Here is a 13,724-nt window from a genome sequence, read left to right as displayed (position 1 = left end):
CTCATTCTGTGGTAAGAATCCACATCAGATCACATAAGGAAGTTATTTCCAACACTCAACAGATGTTGTGAATTAAAAACAAGTTATAATGTTTTTTATAACTTTTGTTTTTATGACTTTTGTTGGACAACAGGTTTAGAAAGGCTTAGTCTCGCGTAGCCAGACCTTCAGACTGACGGCTGAAGGTCTGGAATTCATAGCAGCTTTCTTTGGCCAAGGCCCGCCCATAAGGCCGTTTGACCGACATGTCAAACAACCAATCACAGTTCGTTTCGTTCAGCGTCACGTTTCAGGGCGTGGAAATGTCCCCACAACAACAGACCGGCGTGCAACAAGTCAGTCAGCATAGAAAATCAAAGAAGGAGAAGAAAACAAGCAGTAAGTCATTGATCTGTTCGTGCACGTATAACAACAATGGCGTCTGCATTATATCTCTTTTTGTCTCCACTAAGTGCCTCAAACAAAACTCCTGGACATCTCTTAAAGAGTCTATGCCGTGAACCTCGCATACTTTTGAGAATCCTACGTTTAGCTGATCTTGATAAATGCTCATTGTCACTCATGTAAACATGACAGTTTTTCTTCTGCAATCACACGTCTGCGCTTTGTTTCCCGGCGGACCGAAAATAAAACGCGACAGTCGCGTCCCCCGGAAATCCGATAAAATTCAACCAATCAGATGACGACTTCGACATTCCTGAAGTGTTTCCAGTTAAGTGTACCATATGCATCAGACGTTTAGCCAACGTTCCGTGGGCGTGACATCTGAGGCTGAGACTAAGAAAGGCTTATCATTGCATGTCATTAGAATGGAAGATGCTCTGCATTTGTTGCTTTTTCAAATACAAGCGGGAGGCATTTCCTTATTTCAGCATGTGAAATCGCGGGCACACATACAGCAAATTCTGAGAAAAATAAAACAAGGAAGTTATTTAAATGCAAAACCGTAAAACCGCAATTCACAACCACGTATTGAACCGTGAATGTCGTACCGAACGGTTCAATATTATATTGAGTATTGTGACATCCCTAGTAGCAACTGAAATTCACAGGTCCAGCACATAAATAAACATCATTTAAAAATATTTCCCCCCCCTCCCCGAATGACTAGTTTTTGTCAAGATGATCATTTAGTTTGAATCACAGAGTCATTTGTGTTCATCGCTGAATTCAAGTGTTTCACACTGGATCTCACAGCGCTGTTTGGTGCTCGCGTGACTGAGCCGTTCACATATGGCGTCTTTTGCACGCTCAACTTCCTTATTTCAAATGTAGGCGCTTTGGAGCAGCACTCATAACGGTTTTTCCAGACGCGTCCGTGCCGCATCGAGGTAATAAATGCATCTTCTCTAGTGAGCTCGCGCAGCGTGGCAGTTCAAGTAGGGATAACTGCAGGCTGGAGTAATGGGCGTGCTGAAAGGTGGGGGGCGTGTCAAAAGGTTTCTCATTGGTCATTTAACCAACGAACATTTATTGAACTCTTCATATCGTTTTATCGAGGAAAATCGATTATATTGCGATAATTATCGTTATCGAATTATCGCCCAGCCCTACAGAGTACATATTTGTTCATGTAAAATGCATATGATGCATAAAAATGTATTGATTCACTTTGCACAAAATATAATCAAAATTACAAAAAAGGAAAAAGCAATACATGATTTCAAAAATAAACCAGCATAGTAAAATGTTTTTTTTTTTTTTTTCCACACACTGCGACCCCTGGTGGCGGGTAGACCAGGCAGGATACATGACAGACTAAAATATGATGTAGATTACATTTAAAAATATATAATGAAATGTGTTTTGATTTACTGTGTTTGAAAGAATGTTGGGAATTTTAAGGAGTATTACAGTTAATCATGCAAAAATTATTTGATCAGTCTGAATTGATTGATTGGTTGTCCGTTCTTTTCTCTTCAGGATCTCTGACATCCTCCTATATATCAGTATAGTCATTATCTGTCCCAGTATTCTTTGAGCCTGTTGAAACAAATGCATACTGCTGAGTGCACAAAGTGCTAATTGTGTTGTGTAGAGCAGCATAAATGTGGTGAAACACACTACACTTGTGAAAACCCATCTAGCACGTGAGGTCTAGGTGTTACTTCAACTCCAAAACCAAATAACATAAATGTTTATGTAATTTTGTGTGTGCTAATGAATATTAGACATAAAAATGAGTTGTTTGGGTGAAACACACACCTTTAGCTTTGCTCTTGCTCTTGCTCTTGAGGGTGGCCATGATCACTGCTACAATCATGATGAAGAGACCAACAACAATGAAAGAGAAAAAGGTAACGTAGAATGAAGATACTCCCCCATCATGGTGATCCAAGCAATGAGGATCTGCAACAAAATCTGAAATCAAACACAGGCGACATACTGTATGGAAAAAATATACAGTTACACTCACAGGTTTTGAGACGCAAGAGATGCATTTCAAAGAGCCTGGATCTAATGACAGTATTAGACACTAAGATAACAATAGTTCAGTGCTATTTTTGATGAATCTGTAGTGTATTTATGTTTTACCACATAGACTATCATTTAAGTCTCACTGTAATTAGAAATGTTAATAACTAAAAAGCAAATGAGACATGACTTTGATGTGCCTGTAAATGCTGCTAATAATGTTCATTAATTTAAATAAATAAATATTCACTATACTGAAAGATGTATTAATTTAATTAATAAATAATTTAAGAATAATAACAAATGAATGAACATGAAATAATGATCCTGTACAAGTACTGCATTAAATACTTCACAGGACAAGAAAAAAAAATCTGTATTTTAAAGTGTTTAGATTATATTGACACATTTATGTTTCAAAATCCAACATGCCAGTTACAGTATATTTTACCTGATGGGCTGTAGGTGTAGGTCACACTCTGGCGGTTCACATCAGAATTAATCTGGTGTACGCAGGTGAGGAAAACCGGTGAACTTACTTTCACATCGAACACACACACGTTATTTGAAAAGCACTGTGGGTTCTTCAAGGCATAGTTGTATTTACTCTTCAGTGACAGCTGGAAAGAGCTCTCAATGAGCCTCCTTCCAAATGAACACATGACAATCACACGCCCTCCATCCTCCATCTTCCTGAACACTGTAATACTGGGCACGGGGACATCAGAATGATGTCCATCTGAACAACACAATTATTAATTACAAACTGTTTTCCAAATAGACAGATGTTTTTATATTGCATATTTATTTATTTAAAGCGGTCATTGGATGCCCATTTTCCACAAGTTGATATGATTCTTTAGGGTCTTAATGAAAAGTCTAAAATATACTTTGGTTAAAAATTCTCAATGGTTGTGTAAAACAACACCCTTTTTACCCTGTTAAAATCAGCTCTGCAAAAATCATCCTGTTCTGAGGGATTGTTCCTTTAAATGCAAATAAGCTCTGCTCGCCCCGCCCCTCTCTTTTTCTGCTGCTCTGAGAGATTGTTTTTTTCAGTTGTTTTTAGTGCGTTTAGCTGCTAAACTTGCTAACTAGCACGTTATTAGGAAAGGTGATTGCACAGATTCATAAAAAAAACCTTTATACTCACTTCTGCTGTAAATTAAGCTAGATCACAAATGATTTGCACGAACTTAGACGCATTTATGTAGAGTGGGAGGCGAATTCCCTTCACAAACAAACGTAATCCACTGCATCTTCAGCGGCTCAGATGTCGGGAGTAAATGACGACCACTATGTTCATTATTACATCCAGCAACACAACACCTCAATCGCTCCATCTGAGAAATTCTTGTCTAATTTACATCCCTGCTCCGGCATCAAAACAATGGAGGTCTGACTGTTACAGCTGATCTGAGGTAAGACGCTCATGTCAGTCAACTATTGTGGGAGTGGCCTCTGTGGGTGTGACGCCACAACGACAGGCATCTGAGAACGGCTCGATTTGTAAAAGGGGATATTTTTACAGATTAATTTTAAAACCACTGCATGGATTTTATCATTATAGGCTACATTTGTACATACACTGCCAACACACAATGTTCAAACAACATGTAAAAGTGAACTTTGCATCCGATGACCCCTTTAAATGTTGATGAGTAAGTAGGAAATGAGACGTACCCTGAATATGCCAAAATGGTGCTGTGATATTTAAAAGAATTAAAAAAAAAAAAAGGAACTTAAACAAAATCTGTTTTTGTTTAAAAGTGGTGTTTAAAATCCATTTGTTAATTTAATTGCCAAAATTATCAATACAACAGTATGAATCTGACTTACTCTGCGTCTGGTAGTACACATTCCTCCTGTAGGGGGTTTGAGCTTCAATAAAACAAAGAGAAACAGATTCACTGTGTTAAATCTAATGCCTATATATACTGTATTATTTATAATTTGTGACACAGTATGTTTATTTAGAACCTTATTTACAGATTTAAGTATATTGTCAGAAGCGTAACTTAACTAATATTTTAAACAGCAGGGGTTAAAGTGATAGCTTGATATTTCATAAGAGAAAACATTAAGAGCATTATTAGCCTAATAAAACATTAATATTTATCAATACAACATTGTAAATCTACTGACTTGTTGCATAGTAATACGGTTTCCTCCAAGAGGGGGCTTGTGCTTTAAGAACATAAAGTTTAACAGTTTTAACATTTACTAAATTAAATAGTAATGTTAAGTGAGAGTAATGTTAATTTAAAATAAAATCAGTTATCTTACGTTAATAGCCAATATTATGCAACAGTGCAAATCTGACTTACTCTGTGTCTGGTAATACACATTCCTCCTGTAGGGGGTTTGAGCTTCAATAAAACAAAGAGAGACAAATTCACTGTGCTAAATCTAATGCCTGTATACAGTGGGTACGGAAAGTATTCAGACCCCCTTACATTTTTCACTCTTTGTTATATTGCGGCCATTTGTTAAAATCATTTATGTTAATTTGTTTCCTCATTAATGTACACACAGCACCCCATATTGACAGAAAAACACAGAATTGTTGACATTTTTGCGGATTTATTAAAAAAGAAAAACTGAAATATCACGTGGTCCTAAGCATTCAGACCCTTTGCTCAGTATTTAGTAGAAGCACCTTTTTGATCTAATACAGCCATGAGTCTTTTTGGGAAAGATGCAACAAGTTTTTCACACCTGGATTTGGGGATCCTCTGTCATTCCTCCTTGCAGATCCTCTCCAGTTCTGTCAGGTTGGATGGTAAACGTTGGTGGACAGCCATTTTTAGGTCTCTCCAGAGATGCTCAATTGGGTTTAAGTCAGGGCTCTGGCTGGGCCATTCAAGAACAGTCACAGAGTTGTTGTGAAGCCACTCATTCGTTATTTTAGCTGTGTGCTTAGGGTCATTGTCTTGTTGGAAGGTAAACCTTCGGCCCTGTCTGAGGTCCTGAGCACTCTGGAGAAGGTTTTCGTCCAGGATATCCCTGTACTTGTACATCTTTCCCTCGATTGCAACCAGTCGTCCTGTCCCTGCAGCTGAAAAACACCCCCACAGCATGATGCTGCCACCACCATGCTTCACTGTTGGGACTGTATTGGACAGGTGATGAGCAGTGCCTGTTTTTCTCCACACATACCGCTTAGAATTAAGGCCAAAAAGTTCTATCTTGGTCTCATCAGACCAGAGAATCTTATTTCTCACCATCTTGGAGTCCTTCAGGTGTTTTTTAGCAAACTCCATGCGGGCTTTCATGTGTCTTGCACTGAGGAGAGGCTTCCGTCGGGCCACTCTGCCATAAAGCCCCGACTGGTGGAGAGCTGCAGTGATGGTTGACTTTCTACAACTTTCTCCCATCTCCCGACTGCATCTCTGGAGCTCAGCCACAGTGATCTTTGGGTTCTTCTTTACCTCTCTCACCAAGGCTCTTCTCCCCCGATAGCTCAGTTTGGCCGGACGACCAGCTCTAGGAAGGGTTCTGGTCATCCCAAACGTCTTCCATTTAAGGATTATGGAGGCCACTGTGCTCTTAGGAACCTTAAGTGCAGCAGAAATTTTTTTGTAACCTTGGCCAGATCTGTGCCTTGCCACAGTTCTGTCTCTGAGCTCTTCAGGCAGTTCCTTTGACCTCATGATTCTCATTTGCTCTGACATGCACTGAGAGCTGTAAGGTCTTATATAGACAGGTGTGTGGGTTTCCTAATCAAGTCCAATCAGTATAATCAAACACAGCTGGACTCAAATGAAGGTGTAGAACAATCTCAAGGATGATCAGAAGAAATGGACAGCACCTGAGTTAAATATATGAGTGTCACGGCAAAGGGTCTGAATACTTAGGACCATGTGATATTTCAGTTTTTCTTTTTTAATAAATCTGCAAAAATGTCAACAATTCTGTGTTTTTCTGTCAATATGGGGTGCTGTGTGTACATTAATGAGGAAAAAAATGAACTTAAATGATTTTAGCAAATGGCTGCAATATAACAAAGAGTGAAAAATTTAAGGGGGTCTGAATACTTTCCGTACCCACTGTATACTGTATTAATTATACTTATCATTTGAGAAATCGCAATTGGAACCTTATTTAGGATTTAAGTACATGGTCACAAAAGTAACTAATAGCTAATTGTAAAAAGTAGGGGTTAAAGTGATAGTTTGACATTTTATAAAAAAAAAAAACATTTAGGAGCATCATAAGCATTAAAAAAGCATTAATATGCATCAATACAACATTGTAAATCTACTGACTTGTTTCATAGTAATATGGTTTCCTCCAAGAGGGGGCTTGAGCTTCAAGAACATAAAGAACGTTTAAACAGTTTTAACATTTACTAAATTAAATAGTAATGTTAAATTATAGTAATGTGTATTAATTGCAAATAATAAAAAAAACCCAGTTATCTTACTTTATAAGCTACATTATGCATTAGTGCAACAGTGCAAATCTGACTTACTCTGTGTCCGGTAATACACATTCCTCCTGTAGGGGGTTTGAGCTTCAGTAAAACAAAGACAGACACACAGTACACTGTATTTCACTGTATTACTGCCATTACACTATTACAAAGAAACTTCAAATGGGAAAACTGTATTCACTTAATACATTGTGCTAAATCTAATGCCTATATTGTATTATATAGAATTTGAGACACTATAAGTTTAATTAGACCCTTATTTAGGATATAAGTGTGTTACAAACATTATGAACATTAAAAAAAAAAGCCTTAATATGCATCAATACAACATTGTAAATCTACTGACTTGTCACATCGTAATACGGTTTCCTCTAAGAGGGGGCTTGAGCTTTAAGAACATGAAGAGAGTTTTACAGTTTTAACATTTACTAAATTAAATAGTAATGTTAAATACTAGTGATGTTTATTAATTCAAATGAAAATACAAAAAAAGTCAGTTATCTTTCTTTATTAACTAACATTATGCATCAGTGTAACATTGCAAATCTGCTGACTTACTCTGTGTCCGGTAATACACATTCCTCCTGTAGGGAGTTTGAGCTTCAATAAAACAAAGACAGATTAATTAATTGTGCTAGATCTAATGCCTATATATACTGTATTAATTATACTTATCATTTGAGAAATAGCAATAGGAAACTTATTTAGGATTTAAGTATATGGTGACAAAAGTAACTAATAGCTAATTGTAAAAAGTAGGGGTTAAAGTGATAGTTTGACATTTTATAAGAAAAAAAAAAACATTTAGGAGCATCATAAGCATTAAAAAAGCATTAATATGCATCAATACAACATTGTAAAACTACTGACTTGTTGCATAGTAATACGGTTTTCTCTAAGAGGGGGCTTGAGCTTTAAGAACATGAAGAGAGTTTAACGCAGTTGTAACATTTACTAAATTAAATAGTAATGTTAAATGCTAATAATGCTTATTATTTTAAATACAAAAAAAAATGAGGTATCTTACTTTATTAGCCAACATTATGCATTATATGACTGCAAATCTGCTGACTTACTCTGTGTCCGGTAATACACATTCCTCTCATAGGGTGATGGAGCTTTAGTAAAACAAAGACAGACACATTCACTGTGCTAAATCTAATGTCAATATACAGTGTATTATTTATCATTTGAGACCTATTAATTAGAACCTTATTTAGGATTTAAGTATATGGTCACAAACGTAACTAATTTTGTAAAAAGTAGGAGTTAAAGTGATAGTTTGACATTTCATAAGAAAAAAAAAAAAAAAACCAAACATCTAAGAGCATTATTGAATCTACTGACTTGTCGCATAGTAATATGGTTTCCTCCAAATAGGGGCTTGAGCTTCAAGAACAAAGAGAGTTTTACACAGTTTTAACTTCATTAAATAGTGATGTTAAATACAACATTATACATCAGTGCAACAGTGCAAATCTGCTGACTTACTCTGTGTCTGGTAATACACTTTCCTCCTGTAGGGGGTTTGAGCTTCAATAAAACACAGACAAACAAATTCACTGTGTTAAATCTAATGCCTGTATATACTGTATTATTTATAATTTGTGACACAGTATGTTTATTTAGAACCTTATTTAAACATTTAGGTATATTGTCAGAAAAGTAACTTAACTTTTTTATAAAAGACATTTTATAAGAAAAAAAAAACATTACAAGCATTATGAGCATAAAAAACATCAATATGCATCAATACAACATTGTAAATCTACTGACTTGTTGCATAGTAATACGGTTTCCTCCAAGAGGGGGCTTGTGCTTCAAGAACATAAAGTTTAACACAGTTTCAACATTTCCTAAATTAAACAGTAATGTTAAGTGATAGTAATGTTAAATATTTTTTGAATCAGTTATCTTACTTTAATAGCCAACATTATACATCAGTGCAACAGTGCAAATCTGACTTACTCTGTGTTTGGTAATACACATTCCTCCTGTAGGGGGTTTGAGCTTCAGCAAAACAAAGACAGACACACAGTACACTGAACAGCTGAATATATGAGCATGAAATAAACCCATACTAATATTTCACTGTATTACTGCCATTACACTATTACAAGGAAACCTCAAATGGGACAGCAAATTCATTGTGCTAAATCTAATGCCTGTGCTGTATTGTTTATAATTTGAGACATATATCCTAAATAAGGTTTTAATTAAACATATTAAGTATATGGTCACAAAAGTAACTAATAACTAATACTGTAAAACGTAGGGGTTAAAGTGATAGTTTGACATTTTATAAGAAAAAAAAAACATTTAGGAGCATCATAAGCATTAAAAAAGCATTAATATGGATCAATACAACATTGTAAATCTACTGACTTGTCGCATAGTAATACGGTTTCCTCCAGGAGGGGCCTTGAGCTTCAAGAACATAAAGAATGTTTAAACAGTTTTAACATTTACTAAACTAAATAGTAATATTAAATTATAGTAATGTTTATTAATTGCAAATAATAATAAAAAAAAACAGTTATCTTACTTTATTAGCCAACATTACGCATTAGTGCAACAGTGCAAAACTGCTGACTTACTCTGTGTCTGGTAATACACATTCCTCCTGTAGGGGGTTTGAGCTTCAGTAAAACAAAGACAGACAAATTAATTGTGCTAGATCTAATGCCTATATATATATTGTATTACTTATCACTTATTTAGGATTTAAGTATATGGTCACAAAAGTAACTAATAGCTAATTGTAAAAAGTAGGGGTTAAAGTGATAGTTTCACATTTTATAAGAAAAAAAAAAAACATTTTAGGAGCATCATAAGCATTTAAAAAGCATTAATATGCATCAATACAACATTGTAAATCTACTGACTTGTTGCATAGTAATATGGTTTCCTCCAAGAGGGGGCTTGAGCTTTAAGAACATGAAGAGAGTTTTACACAATTGTAACATTTACTAAATTAAATAGTAATGTTAAATGCTAATAATGCTTATTTTAAATACAAATTTCAAATGAAAATACAAAAAAAGTCAGTTATCTTACTTTATTAGCCAACATTATGCATTATATGACTGCAAATGTGCTGACTTACTCTGCGTCTGGTAATACACATTCTTCCTGTAGGGGGTTTGAGCTTCAATTAAACAAAGAGAAGCACAGTACACTGAACAGCTGTGTATATGAGCATGAACTAAACCCATACTGTTATACCATTGTACTACTACCATTACACTAATACAAGGAAACCTCAAATGGGACAATTAGATTAATCATGCTAAATCTAATGCCTATACTGTATTATGTATAATTTGAGACAAAATGTTTAATTAGAATCTTACACAGGATATAAGTGTATTGTCAGAAAACGAATAATGTAAGAAGTAAGGGTTAAAGTGATAGTTTTAAAAAACATTACAAGCATTATGAGCATAAAAAAACATTAATATGCGTCAATACAACATTGTAAATCTACTGATTTGTCACATCATAATACAGTTTTCTCCAAGAGGGGGCTTCAGCTTTAAACACATAAAGAGAGTTTTACACCGTTTTAACATTCACTAAATTAAAAAGTAATGTTAAATGCTTGTGATGTTTGTTAATTTAAAACAAACAAAACAGCAACAACAACAAAAAGTTATCTTACTTTATTAGGCAACATTATGCATTAGTGCAAATCTGCTGACTTACTCTGTGTCCGGTAATACACATTTCTCCCGTAGGGTGATGGAGCTTTAGTAAAACAAAGACAGACACATTCACTGTGCTAAATCTAATGTCAATATACAGTGTATTATTTATCAATTGAGACCTAGTAATTAGAACCTTATTTAGGATTTAAGTATATGGTCACAAATTAACTAATTTGGTAAAATATAGGGGTTAAAGTGATAGTTTGACATTTCCTAAGAAAAAAAAACCCATTTAAGACCATTATTAGGATTTAAAAAAGCATTAATATGCATCAATACAACATTGTAAATCTACTGACTTGTCGCATAGTAATATGGTTTCATCCAAATAGGGGCTTGAGCTTCAAGAACAAAGAGAGTTTTACACAGTTTTAACTTCATTAAATAGTGAAGTTAAATACAACATTATGCATTAGTGCAACAGTGCAGACTTACTCTGCGTCTGGTAATACACATTCCTCCTGTAGGGGGTTTGAGCTTCAATAAAACACAGACAAACAAATTCATTGTGTTAAATCTAATGCCTATATATACTGTATTATTTATAATTTGTGACATAGTATGTTTATTTAGAACCTTATTTACAGATTTAAGTATATTGTCAGAAAAGTAACAACTAATATTTTAAAAAGTAGGGGTTAAAGTGATAGCTTGATATTTCATAAGAAAAAACATTTAAGAGCATTATTAGCCTAAAAAAAACATTCATATTTATCAATACAACATTGTAAATCTACTGACTTGTCGCATAGTAATACGGTTTCCTCCAAGAGGCGCCTTTAGCTTCAAGAACAAAGAGAGTTTTACAAAGTTTTAACATTTACTAACATTTACAATTACTAAATAGTAATGTTAAATGCTATTAATGTTTATTAATTTAAAAGAAAATGTAATAGCCAACATTATGCATTAGTGCAACAGTGCAAATTTGACTAAAGGTCATTGCACACTGAAGTCTGAAATTTTCGTTTGTTTTTTTTTATTCGCCATTCTAAAAATTTGTGACGCATAGAAACCTTGCACACTGAGTCTGATGCAAATTAATTCATCCGTTGAGAAAAAATTCACAAAACAATACACAATGGAATCTTATGGGGCCGTTCACATATCGCGCCTAAAACGCGTGGAAAACGCTAGGCGCGCCAATTTTTTCCTCCTTTCCAAAGCGCTCTGTAGCTTGTCTCAACCATGACCTGCACTCTCAATGAAGATGCGGAAGTTTCATCAAAGGACAAACGAATTTCCAGCACTAAAAATCACTTGCTGTAGCTCTGCTACTAAATTTATTTATAAATGTACAGCTATGATCAGCAGTTTCTCCATCTTGGCTGAGCTTTCAATGCTGTTACGGGAAAGGATGAAGCTAATTGGTTGAATCTTGTCGCATGACCTGCGGTGCGCTTGCGGCATTCTGAAAAGTTGAGATGTTTTCAGATCGATGCGGCGCAGACGCGCCTGAAAAAACCGCATTTGAAATAACGAACTTCAGCGCGCAAAAGACGCGATCAAAAAAAAACGGACCCTAAAAGAGAAAACTCGATTGACACAACGTAAGGTCGTATTTATTTTTAACGTGCAAAATTTTCGGATGGAAAATTTGTGCAGTGACCTTTACTCTGCGTCTGGTAATACACTTTCCTCTTGTAGGAGGTTTGAGCTTCAGTAGAACAAGGAGAAGCACATCATTTTGACCAGGGGACTGTCATACAGTAATAATCTGCACACTTACTAGTGGCCCAGTTACATGGTCTGTTGTACCAGTACCAGCAGAGACTTGAAGATGTTGTTGGTGGGAAAAAAAAAAAAAAAAAAAATACAAAGTACTTTCACTTTTTATCTATCTATGTCTGTCTGTCTGTCTATCTAACTCCACTACCAGTCAAACGTTTTTACACAATGTTTTTAATGTTTTTAAAGAAGTTTCTTCTGTTCACCTAACCTGCATTTATTTGATCCAAAGTACAGCAAAACAGTAACATTCTGAAATATTATTACTATTTAAAATAACTGTTTTCCATTTGAATTTATTTTAAAATGTTCAAATGATTTGACGATCATGTACAAGGCTTCTTCTTAACTCTCTGAGCACTTTGAAGTTACAGATGTCTCAGTAGGTTTTCCCTAAAGTTTAATTGCACTTGTGAATGCTTATACATTATTTCTAAAAAGAACAAGACAGAAACGTGTATAGATTTAAAGTTAATAGATGATGCACCTGGTGTTGTAGGGTAATTCCAGTACCATCCATCAGACGAATCTGTACAAAAACACAGCAAACATTATCAAATAAATTCAATATATATACAGTGTATATATAGACACAAAATCTTAGGCAAAGGCATGAATTCCACTTACTGAATGCTGACCAAAGGGCCAATAAAAGGATATAAAGCTGGTTCATGCTGTAACAGATTAGAGACTACAGCTTTCTGAGATACACAAACGACAGGAATTGAGTCTTAACACTCAATAGCTTCCTCTTGAGAAAAAAATGCTGATGTTGATGTGAAAAGCAGAAGTAGTTGTCATGACAAATTCCTAAACATTGATGCTGGGTTTCCAAAATCAGGCAGGTTTTAGGAGATATTTAAGCCTACTGTACCAAATTAAGGCAAATGGTATATGCTATAGTAATGCATAATATTAGGCATATTCTATAATGAAAAAAAAAAAATATAGTTCTTCAGTTTATGGATGTTTATACGTGCACTTTCTGATCCATCAGCACTTAAACCAGGTAACCACAGATCACAGCTTTAGAAACATGTGACATTAGTATAATTCTCACACATATATACACATACACTTACAGTGTGTGTGTGTATATGTATTTATGTATGTATGTATGTTTTTATCGTGGGAAAGCGGAAGTTTCTAACTTTCATTCAGTAGACTCTTAAAAAGGTCTTGAAAACAACACAACCTGTCTAGTTTCTTAACACACCTCTGTGTCTAGTTAAAGACAACACATTTAGTGTTACCTTTATCTCCTGCTAACACAGAAAGTGTGTTAAATTTTCTACACTTATACTTACACAATTTGTCAAGTTTTTTTTTTTTTTGTGTTATTTTTGAACAGACTTTGAATGCAATACAAACTAGGCGCGTGATATGATATATATATATATATATATATATATATATATGTATACATATATATATATATA

The 13,724-nt window shown here is 34.8% G+C and overlaps 1 protein-coding gene across 4 annotated transcripts; it reads right to left on the bottom strand.

The window, feature by feature from the left end:
• Positions 1 to 630: 630 nt before the first annotated feature.
• LOC127169512 (uncharacterized) lies at positions 631 to 13,014 on the bottom strand. Of its 4 annotated transcripts, XM_051116949.1 has the most exons (25): positions 12,913 to 13,014; positions 12,773 to 12,814; positions 11,299 to 11,340; positions 10,993 to 11,034; positions 10,857 to 10,898; positions 10,556 to 10,597; positions 9,957 to 9,998; positions 9,736 to 9,777; positions 9,448 to 9,489; positions 9,236 to 9,277; positions 8,819 to 8,860; positions 8,627 to 8,668; positions 8,342 to 8,383; positions 8,198 to 8,239; positions 7,927 to 7,968; positions 7,409 to 7,450; positions 6,890 to 6,931; positions 6,684 to 6,725; positions 4,743 to 4,784; positions 4,561 to 4,602; positions 4,255 to 4,296; positions 4,099 to 4,119; positions 2,867 to 3,154; positions 2,206 to 2,361; positions 631 to 1,983 (listed from the first exon to the last, which is right to left on the bottom strand). In XM_051116949.1, the coding sequence occupies exons 1-25, from the start codon at positions 12,956 to 12,958 to the stop codon at positions 1,940 to 1,942; spliced, it is 1,395 nt and encodes a 464-aa protein (XP_050972906.1). In that variant the 5' UTR covers positions 12,959 to 13,014; the 3' UTR covers positions 631 to 1,939. The 4 variants fall into 4 exon arrangements, with proteins under 4 accessions (XP_050972906.1, XP_050972907.1, XP_050972908.1 ...); XM_051116950.1 differs by lacking the exon at positions 10,857 to 10,898; XM_051116951.1 differs by lacking the exons at positions 9,736 to 9,777; positions 9,957 to 9,998; positions 10,556 to 10,597; positions 10,857 to 10,898; positions 10,993 to 11,034.
• Positions 13,015 to 13,724: the final 710 nt, after the last annotated feature.

Source organism: Labeo rohita, chromosome 8 (genome assembly GCF_022985175.1).
Source record: "Labeo rohita strain BAU-BD-2019 chromosome 8, IGBB_LRoh.1.0, whole genome shotgun sequence".
In the NCBI taxonomy this organism is placed as follows: domain Eukaryota; kingdom Metazoa; phylum Chordata; class Actinopteri; order Cypriniformes; family Cyprinidae; genus Labeo; species Labeo rohita.
The sequence above is the reverse complement of the archived record's forward strand: the minus strand, read 5'-3'. Positions and strand labels throughout refer to the sequence as shown.